At 50.7% G+C, this 14,102-nt stretch overlaps 1 protein-coding gene across 3 annotated transcripts in view; it reads right to left on the bottom strand.

Annotated features, from left to right (window-relative positions):
• Positions 1–14,102, bottom strand: part of SNX8 (sorting nexin 8) — a 55,456-nt gene that overhangs the window by 20,294 nt on the left and 21,060 nt on the right. For all 3 annotated transcript variants that reach the window (XM_005549016.4, XM_065541547.1, XM_065541548.1), the window contains exon 2: positions 1,172–1,377. In XM_005549016.4, coding sequence (XP_005549073.3) covers positions 1,172–1,377 — 206 coding nt within the window. The remainder of the gene's footprint in view (positions 1–1,171; positions 1,378–14,102) is intronic.

A 14,102-nucleotide genomic window follows, 5' to 3' on the forward strand; every position in this document is an offset into this window, starting at 1 on the left:
TCCCACACCCTCACAGCTGCCTCGCCCCCAGGCTGCCGGGCCCCAGAAGGAAGGGTTGCCTCACTCCGCTCCCCCGCAGCATCCCACCAGCTGGTCCACATCTCCGACTGTGGCCCAGAGGGCCAGGAACCACGGCAATGCCAGACAGCAAGGCGGCTTTGACACGGTCCTCAAAGGGAATCCTCCCCTCTCTGACCCCCTTCATCCTTTACTGACAACCATTTGAACCGTGTGGCCACAGGCTCTGGAACACAATGAAGCAGAGCAGAGCAGACGGCAGGGTAGGGAGACCTGCTCGCTCGTCCTTAAGGCCAGGTACAGCGGCTCATGCCTGTGAGCCAAGCACTTTGGCAGGCCAATGTGAGAGGAATGCTTGGGCCCAGGAGTTTGAGACCAGCTGAGACAACATAGCAAGTCTCCGTTTGTAATTTAAAAAAAAAAAAACAACACAAGACTGGGCATGGTGGCTCATGCCTGTAATCCCAGCACTTTGGGAGGCTGAGGCGGGCGGATCACAAGGTCAGGAGATCAAGACCGTCCTGGCTAACATGGTGAAACCCTGTCGCTACTAAAAATGCAAAAAATTAGCCAGGTATGATGGCAGGTGCCTGTGGTCCCAGCTACTCGGGAGGCTGAGGCAGGAGAATGGTGTGAACCTGGGAGGCGGAGCTTGCAGTGAGCTGAGATCGTGCCACTGCACTCCAGCCTGGGTGACAGAGCGAGACTCAGTCTCAAAAAAAAAAAAAAAGGAAAGGAAAGGGGAAAGGGGAAAGGAAACGGGAAAGGGAAGGGAAGGGAAAGGGAAGGGAAGGGAAGTGGGGAAGGGAGGAAGGAAGGAAGGAAAAAGGAGAAGAGAAGAGAAAAGAAAAAGAAAAGAAAAAAGAAAAGAAAGGAAAAGAAAAGAAAAGAAAAGACTGCAGAGCACAGTGGTGGGGAGGACGAACTGGACCAGGTGGGGACATGGCTGGGCCAGAGCGAGGTGCAAGGAAAAAAGGTGTGGAAAAGTCGGCTCCACAGTCTGACCCTGCTGCGAGTTCTGGATCTTGCCTATAGCCAGCCACACAGACTCACCCTTCAGCCTTCTCCTGTCACACCACTCCTGCCCTGAGATGCTGAGATGCGACCCTTTCTTCCCCATCCTGCCCCGACATACACAGAATTTGCCGGTTACCTGGCTGGAAACCTCATACTCCACGTGCTTCAGGAAGAGGCCCTTCTTCTCCGGAATGAGCTCCACCTGCACAGTGTCCCTGGCCAGCAGCTCCTGCAGGGTGTGGGACAGCAGCAGTGGGTTCCCCTGCGGCATCTGCATTCGACTGGGGGCTGCGGCCTGCTGCACGATGGCCTGGGGCTCGATGGCCTGGGGTGTCGGCTGATCTGCAGGGGAGAGGGCGAATGACTAGTGAGAACAGCTGCTCAAAAAATGGAGCCTTGGCCAGGCACGGTGGTGCACCCCTGTAATCCCAGCACTTTGGGATGCCGAGGAGGGAGGATCACTTGACCAGCCTGGGCAATATGGTGAGACCGTGTCTGTACAAAAAATAAAATAAATTGAAAAGCGCAGCCTCCCTCTGCTCTGTGCTAGCTCAGCACGTGGACTCTGGCCATGTCACGCAGCAGGTCCCATCCTCAGCCAGCCACACTCACTCACACCATGGAGCCGAGGCCAGACTCGCTCCCTTACACTACGGAGTCGATGCTAGACTCACTCACTCTCACTACAGAGTCAACACCAGACTCGCTCACACGACCTGCTTATAGCTAGGACTCCCGACCATACGCACGGAAGAATTAAGCCAGAAAACTCCAGCCACCTTACGGACAAGAAGTCACCGTGCATCCTGCACAAAGTGGCAAAAGCAAATCAGAGATCCTACGCCCAGCTTGCAAAGAAGAAACCAAAACAAGGAATCATATGTAAAAAGTCAGTTTAGTTTTTAATACAGAGTGAGTTCTAAATAGAAAAAAAAAAGTTTGGTTTGGTTTTTTTTTGTTTTTTTTTTTTTTTGAGACGGAGTCTCGCTCTGTCACCCAGGCTGGAGTGCAGTGGCCGGATCTCAACTCACTGCAAGCTCCGCCTCCTGGGTTCACGCCATTCTCCTGCCTCAGCCTCCCAAGTAGCTGGGACTACAGGCGCCCGCCACCGTGCCCGGCTAGTTTTTTGTATTTTTTAGTAGAGACGGGGTTTTACCGTGTTAGCCAGGATGGTCTCGATCTCCTGACCTCGTGATCCGCCTGTCTCAGCCTCCCAAACTGCTGGGATTACAGGCTTGAGCCACCACGCCCGGCCTTTTTTTTTTTTTTTTTTTTTGACATGTTGATGCGCGCCTGTAATCCCAGCTACTCAGGAGGCTGAGGCAGGAGAATTATTGCTTAAACTCAGGAAGCAGAGGATCACGCCACTGCACTCCAGCCTGGGCAACAGAGACTCTGTCTCCAAAAAAAAAAGTTTAAGTTTTCTCTATTAAGCATGTATTAATTTTTATGATTTTCCTGATCATTAAAATAAGATAGGCTGGGCGCGGTGGCTCAAGCCTGTAGTCCCAGCACTTTGGGAGGCTGAGACGGGTGGATCACAAGGTCAGGAGATTGAGACCATCCTGGCTAACATGGTGAAACCCCGTCTCTACTAAAAAATACAAAAAACTAGCCGGGCGTGGTGGCGAGCGCCTGTAGTCCCAGCTACTCCGGAGGCTGAGGCAGAAGAATGGCATAAACCCGGGAGGCGGAGCTTGCAGTGAGCTGAGATCCGGCCACTGCACTCCAGCCTGGGGGACAGAGCCAGACTCTGGCTCAAAAAAAAAAAGATAATCTTCCAAGAATGTAAACTCAGTAATGATTACCAAGTGGTCACATGCTGGTGAAGAATTTGAACTTTGATTGCATGAGAATCTGAAAGAGCTCAAAAAACACATTTTAAATCAGACACTTCTTCAACTCTCGATTGCTCTCAAACATCTTAACCGCTTCTGTGTACAAGTTCCAATCATTAGAAAGTTACGCTTTCAAGTGTCAGTTTGCTAAACTAGCATACCCATACCTTTTTTTTTTTTGAGAGACAGAGTCTCACTCTGTTGCCCAGGCTGGAGTGCCGTGGCACGATCTCGGCTCACTGCAACCTCCACCTCCCGGGTTCAAGCGATTCTCCTGCCTCAGCCTCCGGAGTAACCTGGAGGACAGGCGTGCACCAATATGCGCGGCTAATTTTTTTATTTTTAGTAGAAACAGGGTTTCACCATGTTGGCCAGGCTGGTCTCAAACTCCTGACCTCAAATGATCCACCAACCTCGGCCTCCCAAAGTGCTGGGATTACAGGCATGAGCCACTATGCCCGGCCACATGTCCATATTTTCAAAATAAATTTTAATTAAGAAAAAGAAAGTAAAAGACCGGGTACAATGGCTAGTGCCTGCAATCCCAGCACTTTGGGAGGCTGAGGCAAGAGGATCGCTTGAGCCCAGGAGTTAAAGACCAGCCTGGTCTTTTGTAGAGATGCCATCTCTACAAAAAATAAAATTACGGGCATGGTGGTGCAACCCGTAGTCCCAGCTACTCAGGAGGCTGAGGCAGGAGGATTGCTTGAGCCCAAGAGTTCAAGGAGGCGGTGTGCCGAGATTGGGCCACTGCACTCCAGCCTGGGTGACAGAGTAAGACCCTGTCTCTGAAAAAGAAAAGGAAAAAAAAAACATCATTTTAAACAGGGTACACTGCCAGGTGACGGACCACGCACTGCACAAAGGGCAGAAACCCCAGGAGGAGGAGCCTGGCTGTCTGCGGGAATAAATGTTAACGCTCACGAATGGGACTTCAACATTCTCATCAAACTGACACCCCTTGAAGCTACGCACACAGCCCATAAGACACAGCGCCTGGACGATACACCCTACACTAACCCAGTCCCACAGACAGAAAACAGATCAGACGAGAGAGGCCAGCTTGGCCCCGGGTTGGAAAAGCTGTGGACGCAGGATGGGATCTGGCGCAGAGAGATCCTGGCTGAAGTCCAGCCTCCATCATTTCCTAGCTGTGTGGCCTAGCTCGCAGCCACCTCTGAGCTTACCGTTCAAATCCGTGTGGTGGGCGTAAGGATGCCCAACCCCCTGGCCTGGCCATCGCCATCTATGTCCTGATACAGCAGCAACCCCCAGCAGGCCCCTTGAACGGCATCCCTCCCCACTCCAACCCTTCTGGCACCAAACTGCTTTACTGTGGGCTTCAGACCCAACCCGGAACGTGGACTTGGAAGTCCTGCCCCTGAAGTGCTGCTCGCTATCTGGGAGACCCCGGGAGGGAAGCAGCCCCTCAGATCCCAGGCCGAGGGCCTCAGAATTCAGTGAGGAAGGAGAGCTGAAAATAACTCGCCAATAGAAAACATTCAATAAATGTCCCTGACTTCCTTCCAGATTTACCACGCTCCAATCCGAAAAGATTCTGTAAATCTACCCGCTAAAACTCAGACTGATATTCCCCTCTCAGCAAGTTCTCGGTGGCGGTCAGCTCCCCAGACTGGCTCACAAATCAGTGCCTTCCACACGATGCATGGGGATCACATGTGGATGCTCCACTAGGAAAGATGTGGCTGTGAGAGGGGGCTGGGCAGACGTCACAGGAACCAGGCACGCGGTGAGGGGCAGAGTCAGGCCCACGTCAGCCGCTGGCCCACTGTGACCCCTCTTTGCAACAAAAAAAGGGAAAACAGGCCACAAGCAATATTCAAGATCCTTTCAGCCTCACGAGGTTGTGGATCTCCAAGTGAGTTATCCACAAATCAGAAGACAACGAAACTTCAAACACACGCACCCCTGTCTCCCACCCAGTGTCTTCCACCAGGAACCTCAGACAGTAACGACCCAGAGCAGGCGAGTGCCACATTCTGTTCACAGCCGACACCTCGGGCCTCCCGCGCCAGAGTCCACAGCTTTAGAAACAAACAGGATTGGCCAGGCGCGGTGGCTCACGCCTGAATTCCCAGCACTTTGGGAGGCTGAGGCAGGTGCATCACCTGAGGTCAGGAGTTTGAGGCCTGCCTGGCCAATGTGGCGAAATTCTATCTCTACTAAGCACAGAAAAATTAGCTGGGCATGGCCGGGCGCAGTGGCTCATGCCTGTCATCCCAGCACTTTGGGAGGCCAAGGTGGGCAGATCACGAGGTCAGGAGATCGAGACCATCCTGGCCAACATGGTGAAACCCCATCTCTACTAAAAATACAAAAAACTAGACAGGCGTGATGGTGGAAACCTGTAGTCCCAGCTACTCAGGAGGCTGAGGTAGCAGAATGGCGTGAACCCGGGAGGCGGAGCTTGCAGTGAGCAGAGATCGCGCCACTGCACTCCAGCCTGGGCGACAGAGCAAGACTCTGTCTCAAAAAAAAAAAAAAACAAAATTAGCTGGGCATGGTGACGGGCGCCTGTAATCCCACCTACTCAGGAGGCTGAGGCACAAGAATCACTTGAACTCAGGAGGTGAAAGTTGCAGTGAACTGAGATCATACCACTGCACTCCAGCCTGGGCAACAGAGCAAGACGCCATCTCAAAAAAACACAAACAAACAGTATTTGCCGACGAACCCTGTGCAAAGACGCTCCCCCTTCATCCGAGCACAACTTCTGCAAATGCTGACCTCGGCAGAAGTCACAGGCTCCGACAGCCTTGGCGCAGGTCGCACGGGACCTGCTCGGTGGAGGTCCCCGAGCAGCACAGCTGCAGCTGTTGCCTGGAGGCCAAGCCCTCCCCAGACTGGCCCACACACCGCTTCCTGCTGACCCAGCGGTGGGGCTACACTGAGCACTCGGAGACACCTCCAGCTCCGGGTCCATGCAGCCCAGGCACTCCCTGGGGTTCCCGGTGCCAGTGGAGAGGGCTTCAGTGCTGGTGCTTTCAGAGCCAGGACAGGGCATGGGCCTTCCCAAAGAGACCGCGAGTGTGGCTCCTACCGTCCCGTGTAGTGGTGGGGAGGACCCGAATGCGTATTCCAACTCCAAGTTCCATGCTCTTCCAAGACACAAGGCTGCTGTCCCCAGCTGCCAGTTCCCTACAACAGAGGGGGTACCAGGACCAGCGAGGATGGCACAGCGTCCCAGGGTTAAATTCTCCAAAGTGGGTACATATCAGAATTGCCTGGTGGGCCCCTTCAAACACAGAGGGCTGGGCCCACCCCCAGAGTCTCTCCAACAGGAGGGCTGGGGTGGGGCCTGGGAATCTGCTTTTTTTTAGAGGGGGTGCCGGAGTCTTGCTCTGTCATCCGAGCTAGAGTGCAATGGCACAATCTCAGCTCACTGCAACCTCAGTGTCCAGGGTTCATGCGATTCTCATGCCTCAACCTCCCAAGTAGCTGGGATTACAGGCGTGTGCCACCACACCCGGCTAATTTTGTATTTTTAGTAGAGATGGGGTTTCACCATGTTGTCCAGGCTGGCCTTGAACTCCTGACCTCAAGTAATCTACCCGCCTCTGCCTCCCAAATTGCTGGAACTACAGGTGCCCGCCACCACACCCGGCTAATTTTTGTATTTTTAGTACAGATGGGGTTTCACCATGTTGTCCAGGCTGGTCTTGAACTCCTGACCCCAAGTAATCTACCCGCCTCTGCCTCCCAAATTGCTGGAACTACAGGTGCCCGCCACCACACCCGACTAATTTTTGTATTTTTAGTACAGATGGGGTTTCACCATGTTGTCCAGGCTGGTCTCAAACTCCTGACCTCAGGTGATCCACCCGCCTCAGACTCCCATAGTGCTGGGATGACAGGCGTGAGCCACCATACTCAGTCTGTAATCTGCATTTCTAACAAGTTCCCAGATGCTGCTGCTGGTCAGGGGCCACAGTTTGAAAGCCCTTGTCATAGGGCAACAGAGAGAGAAGGAATTAGATCACTTGTCCTAAACCCTCCCACGAAGCAGAATGGAAATCAGGTGTTTCTGAACACGGCCTTTATTTCTTCTTTTTTTTGTGTGGTTTTTGTTTTTGTTTTTGAGATGGAGTCTTGCTCTGTTGCCCAGGCTGGAGTGCAATGGTGCAATCTTGGCTCACTGCAACCTCTGCCTCCCGGGTTTAAGCGATTCTCCTACCTCAGCCTCCTGAGTAGCTGGGACTACAGGCGCCCACCACCACGCCCAGCTAATTTTTTGTGTTTTTAGTAGAGATGGGGTTTCACCGTGTTAGCCAGGCTGGTGTCAATCTCCTGACCTCGTGATCCGCCCGCCTTAGCCTCCCAAAGTGCTGGGATTACAGGTGTGAGCCATTGCACCCAGCCTAGGTTGTATACTTTAAACATAAACTTTTCATAGCTTCGATTTCATTACCTTAAGGTTTATTTTTAATATCTTATTTAATGTGATGTAACATTAAAATATTTTGAAATAAAGTCACTCCATCCCTACAACCTGTATACATCTATATTCATTTTTGCAGATTACTTTCCATTTCCATGTGCATAAAGTTGTAATGTGCCATATAGACTATTTTATTATTTAAACTTTTTATAGATTTTTATATATATATATATAAATTTTTTTTTTTTTTGAGATGGAGTCTCGCTCTGTCGCCCAGGCTGGAATGCAGTGGCACGATCTCAGCTCACTGCAACCTCCGCCTCCCGGTTAAAGCAATTCTCCTGCCTCAGCTTCCCGAGTAGCTGGGACTACAGGCACCCGCCACCACGCCTGGCTAATTTTTTGTATTTTCAGTAGAGACTGAAAATACACAGTAGAGACTGACCGTGTTAGCCAGGATGGTCTCGATCTCCTGACCTCATGATTCACCTGCCTCCGCCTCCCAAAGTGCTGGGATTACAGGTATGACCCACTGCACCCAGCCTAAATTTTATATTTTTAAAAAATTAATTTTTTGGTTGGGCGAGGTGGCTCATGCCTGTGATCCCAGCACTTTGAGAGGCCGACGTGGGTGGATCACAAGGTCAGGAATTCAAGACCAGCATGGCCAAGATGGTGAAACCCCGTCTCTACTAAACATACAAAAATTAGCCAGGAGTGGTGGCGGGCGCCTGTAAACCCAGCTACTTGGGAGGCTGAGGCAGAGAATTGCTTGAACTCAGGAGGCGGAGGTTGCAGTGAGCTAAGATTATGCCACTGTACTCCAGCCTGGGCAACAGAGTGAGACTCTGTCTCACAAAAAAAAAAAAAAAAAAATTAATTTTTCATAGAAATAGGGTCTCGCTATGTTGCCCAGGCTAGTCTCAAACTCCTGAGCTCAAGCAATCCAGCCTGGGCAACAGAGCAAGACTCTGTTTCAAATAAAAAAAAAGATTGATGAAAAGAATATTAAACGTGATTATTGTCCAGGCGGGGTGTCTCACACCTGTAATTCCAGTACTTCGGGAGGCTGAAGTGGGTAGATCCATTGAGTCAGGAGTTCGAGACCAGCCTGGCCAACATAAAGAAAACCCATCTCTACTAAAAATACAAAAATTAGCCAGATGTGGTGATGCATGCCTGTAATCCCAGCTACTAGGGAGGCTGAGGCAGAAGAATCACTTGAACCTGGGAGGTGGAGGTTGCAGTGAGCGGCGATCACACCATTGCATTCCAGCCTGGGTGACAGAGTGAGACTCCATCTCAAAAAAAAATAAAAACAAAAGGCCGGGCATGGTGGCTCATGCCTATAATCCCAGCACTTTGAGAGGTCGAGGCGGGCAGATCACGAGGTCAGGAGATCAAGACCATCCTGGCTAACACAGTGAAACCCTGTCTCTACTAAAAATACCAAAAATATTAGCCGGGCATGGTGGCGGGCGCCTGTAGTCCCAGCTACTCGGGAGGCTGAGGCAGGAGAATGGCGTGAACCTGGGAGGCAGAGCTTGCAGTGAGCCGAGACTGCGCCACTGCACTCCAGCCTGGGTGACAGCGAGACTCTGTCTCAAAAAATAAATAAATAAATAAAAATAAAAATAAAAAACAATAACAACAACAACAAAAACCCTATATAAAGGCTGGGTGCAGTGGCTCATGCCTATAATCCCAATACTTTGGGATTGCAGTGAGCCAGGATAGCACCATTGCACTCCTGCCTGGGCGAGCAGGGGAAAACAAACAAACAAACAAAACTATGCTTTGTGGTGCTCTGGGAAAAACCCTTCGACTTGGCTACACTCTTCAGTGTGGCTGTGTGGTTCACTGTGCTTTTGAACACACTGGTGGTGGCGTCATGTGTTCTGGACCATCCATGGAGCCTACAATTCAAAATTCAGTTACTGGCGGGGCAGAGTGGCTCATGCTTGTAATCCCAGCACTGTGGGAGGCCGAGGCGGGCAGATTATCTGAGGTCAGGAGTTCAAGACCAGCCTGGCCACCATGGTGAAACCCCAACTCTACAAAAAATACAAAAATTAGCCAGGCATGGTGGTGTGTGCCTGTAATCCTAGCTACTCGGGAGGCTGAGGAAGGAGAATCATTTGAACCTGAGAGGCGGAGGTTGAGGTTGCTGTGAGCCGAGATCGCACCACTGCATTCCAGCCTAGGTGACAGAGGGAGACTGTTAAAAAAAAAAAAAAAAAAAGAAATTCAGATACTGTCTTTGCAGAAAATCTTAGTGAACATTTTTATGGTATCCAGAGATACATTTCTGTCATGGAGATATTAACTTTGCAGTGAAAATACACAATACACAATGTTACAGACACACGTCATTCCCCTCCTCTCCCTTTCCCTTCTCAAAGTGAGTGCTGTTCTAGAGCTGATGGGTGCTGTTTCCAGGCAGGTCTTTCTCGACTGCTCAGCTCAGTGAGTTTGCTATATGAGCACACCAGTGCCACGGCACCCAGATAGCAACAGCAGAATTAGCGTGGATGCCCGCTCAGGCCCTGTCAGCCACCACCCCAAGAGTAATCACTGACTTCTCAAGCTGGGGGTTTGGCTATTTTGGGGTTTTTGTTTTTGAGACAGCGTCTCACTCTTGTCACCAAGGCTGGAGTGCAGTGGTGCAACCACAGCTCACTGTAGCCTTGACCTCCCAGGCTCAAGCAATCCTCCCACCTCAGCCTCCCGAGTGTGGCTGGGACCACAGACGCACGCCACCACACCCAGCTAATTTTTGTATTTTTTGTAGAGATGAGGTTTCCCCATGTTGCCCAGGCTGGTCTCCAAATCCCAAACTAAAGCAATCCTCCTTCCTCAGCCTCCAAAAGTGCTGGGATTACAGGTGGAAGCCCCTGCGCCTGGCCTGTTTTTATATTATGTAACTGCCCTCGACAAGTCAGTTCCTTTGTTCCTGACGTCTTTCCCTCGGCATCAGGCTGTGGGACCTGTCGTGCACGTGGCTGTAGGGCTCTGGCTGCCCCTGCAGCGGGCGCCGCTGCGTGACTGTGTCCTCGCCACCTCCTCCTCCCTCTGCTGTGGGGCATCTGGGAGGGTTCCAGCGCCTCCCTGTTCCACATGGCGCTGTTATGAACATTCCAGCACGTGTCTCTTGGTGGACATATGTGCGCCTTTCTGTTGGCTCCATAACATATCTAAAAGTGAAGTTGCTGGATCACGGGATCTGCATATGTTCAGCTTGGTAAATATTTCAGTTTTCCAAAGTGACTGAGCCAATTCACACTCCCACCAGCAAGAGCTCCAGCTGCCTCGCACACGGGCCAACATTCAGTATTTTCCCTCCGTGTTCCCTCATTCTGGGAGGCCTGTGCCTCTTTTAACATAGTTGCAATCCATTAATTCACTGTTCCATCTAGATGCTTTTCCCTTTACGTTATAACCACCGTTCCGTATTCCCAATCCTCAGGGAGGAAGCAAAAATTCTGCTTTTTTCTTTTTTTTTTTAAATGCTGTGAGGATACATTCCCTAGATTGCCAAGGCAGTACCGCAGCCACTCTCTGAACATAGTTTCGGAAGAAAAGTCTCACTCGATGCTTTTCTGTTAGTAATGTAGTAGTGTTCATGTGGGTATAAAAAAGCCACTCGGGCCAGGCACTGTGGCACGCACCTATAGTCTCAGCTATTCGGGAGGCTGAGGCGGAGGCTGCAGTGAGCCATGATCGAGCCATTCCACTCCAGCCTGGGCAACAGAGCAAGACTCCATCTCAAAAAATAAAAATAAAGCCAGCGTGATGGCACACACCTGTAATCCCAGCACTTTGGGAGGCTAAGCCGGGTGGATAACCTGAGGTCTGGAGTTCGAGACCAGCCTGGCCAACATGGTGATACCCCATCTCTACTAAAAATACAAAAATTAGCCAAGCATGGCAGTGCATACCTGTAATCCCAGCTACTGGGGAGGTTGAGGAAGGAAAATCACTTGAACCCAGGAGGTGGAGGTTGCAGTGAGCCAAGATTGCACCACAGCACTCCAACCTGGGCAACAGTTAGAGCAAAACTCTGCCTCTAAATAAATGAATAAATAAATAAATAAAGCCAGCATGATGGCTCACACCTGTAATCCCAGCACTTTAGGAGGCCAAGATGGGCGGATCACTGGAGGCCAGGAGTGCGAGACCAACCTGGGCAACACAGCGAGACTCAGTCTCTACTAAAAATACAAAAAAAACTTAGCCAGGCATGGTGGTGCATGCCTGCAATCCCAGATACTCCAGAGGCTGAGGCACGAGAATCTCTTGAACCCACGAGGTAGAAGTTGCAGTGAGCTGAGATCACGCCACTGCCCTCCAGCCTCAGTGACAGAGACTCAGTCTCAAACAATGAAAAAAAAAAAAGAAAAGAAAAATAACAGTGCCCAGCACGTAACAGATGCTAAATAAACACCTGCTGAATGAATGAAAAGAATCTAATTCACGTGAGCAAGAAAGCCACATAACTTCACTGGGGGCCAGGAGGGTGGCCGAGGCAGGGCGACAGCCGCATACCCTCCCAGTGCTTGTGAGGTCTCGTGGTGAGGGGACCGCGCCTCAGTCAGCCGCAGCACCAAGCAAAAGCTGCTGACACAAAGAGAACGTGGTCAACAGGCCCTGTCACGCTGAGTCCCGAGAGTGACCTCCGTACGAGGCAGAGAATCTTCCTTCCTCCACCACGGCCTCTCTGCCAACTCTTAGCTACATCCATTTCCCCTAGAAGAACAGGAGGAGGAACCCTGGTGAGGAAATACTGGCGCATCATCCAGACAACCACCCTACAATCAGAGAACAAGGTTGCTGTCTTTCTGCAATGGCCTCAGGGTTTCTACCTTGAAGCAAAGTATAAACAGTCTTGTAGCTGGGCACTGGCTCACGTTTGTAATCTCAACACTTTGGGAGGCTGAGGCTTGAGCCCAGGAGTTTGAGACCAACCTGGACAACACAGCAAGACCCTATCTCTACCAAAAAAAAAAAAAAAAAAACCGTCAGGCATGGTGGTATGAACCTGTAGTCCAAGCTACTTCCAAAGCAGGAGGTGGTTTGAGCCCAGGAGTTCAAGGCTACTATAATAAGCTATAACTGTGCTACTGCAGTCTAGCCTGGGGAGTAGAAGAGACCCTGCTTAGAAAAAAAAAAGAAAGAAAGAAACTAGGCCAGATGTGGAGGCCTACACCTGTAATCCCAGCATTTTGGGAGGCCAAGGTGGGCGGATCACCTGAGCTCAGGAGTTCGAGACCAGCATGGCCAACATGGTGAAACCTTGTCTCTACTAAAAATACAAAAATTAGCTGGGCGTGGTGGCACGTGACTGTAATCCCAGGTACTCAGAGGGCTGAGGCATGAGAATGACTTGAACCCAGGAGGCAGAGGCTGCAGGAAGCCAAGATCGTGGCACTGTACCCTAGCCTGGGTGATAGAGCGAGACTCCATCTCAAAAAGAAAAAAAAAAAGGACACCAGTCTTGTAAGGGCCAACCCCCTGGTCCTGATTACTAAGAATTTCTGAAATGAGTTCTCTCCAGGCTCCAAGCTCAGTTCAAACCCCGCTTCAACACTGAAGTGCTTCCCAGCCCAGTTAAGGATCTATCAGTCCTTGCTTCCTTCACACTCCCACAACTGGCGTGACTCTCCTTTTTGAGCCTTCCTCAACTTGTCTCATTCACAGGCTTCTCCCAAACTAAAGCAAACACTCCTTTAGAGAGCTGCGGCTTCCCACTGCTCCCTGTCATGGGAGGAGCACACCACAAGTGCACCCAGAACACATCTAATGATGGACAACTGGGTACCCACCTTCAAAAGCATGAAGCCCAGCCAGGCATGCTGGCTCACGCTTGTAATCCCAACACTCTGGGAGGCCGAGATGGGTGGATCCCCTGAGGTCAGGAGTTTGACAGTGGCCTGACCAACATGATGAAACCCTGTCTCTACTAAGAATACAAAATTAGCCAGGCGTGGTGGTGCGTGCCTGTAATCCCAGCTACTTGGGAGGCCGAGGCAGAAGAATGACTTGAACCCAGGAGACAGAGGTTGCAGTGAGCCAAGATCCCACCATTGTACTCCAGCCTGGGCAACACAGTGAGACTCCATCTCAAAAAAAAAAAAAAATGAGGCCAGACCCCTCCCTCACACCATATATGATAACTAACTCAAAATGGGATCACAGACCTAAATGTAAGAGCTACCACTACAAAACTCTTAGCAGAAAGTATAGGCATAAATCTTCAGGGCCTTGGGTCAGGCAAAGACTTCTTAGGTATGACACCAAAAGCACGGCAACAAAAGAACAAAATACTCAGCAACTTGGGACGCTGAGGTGGGAGGGTTTCCTTCAGGTTAGAGTTGGACACCAGTGTGGGCAACACAGGATTTTGTAGATCCCACCTCTACAAAATAAAAATAAAAAATCAGCCAGGCATGGTGGCTCATGCTCGTAGTCCCAGCCACCCAAGAGGCCGAGCTACCCAAGAATCACTTGAGCCCAGGTTGAGGCTGCAGTGAGCTACGATCGCGCCACTGTACTCCAGTCTGGGTGACAGAACAAGACCTTATATCAAAAAAAAACAAAAGTAAATACATAACAAAACAGCTAAACTGAACTTCATCAAAATTTAAAACTGTTGTGCCGCAAAAGACACCACCAAGACAGTGAGACCAGGCTGGGCACAGTGGCTCACGCCTGTAATCATAGCACTTTTGGGAGGCTGAGGTGGGAGGATCACTTAGCCCAGGAGTTCAAGACCAGCCTGGGCAACACTGTGAGACCCCATCTCTACAAAAAAAAATAGCCAGGTATGGTGA

The sequence above is a fragment of the Macaca fascicularis genome, chromosome 3, assembly GCF_037993035.2.
Source record: "Macaca fascicularis isolate 582-1 chromosome 3, T2T-MFA8v1.1".
NCBI lineage: Eukaryota > Metazoa > Chordata > Mammalia > Primates > Cercopithecidae > Macaca > Macaca fascicularis.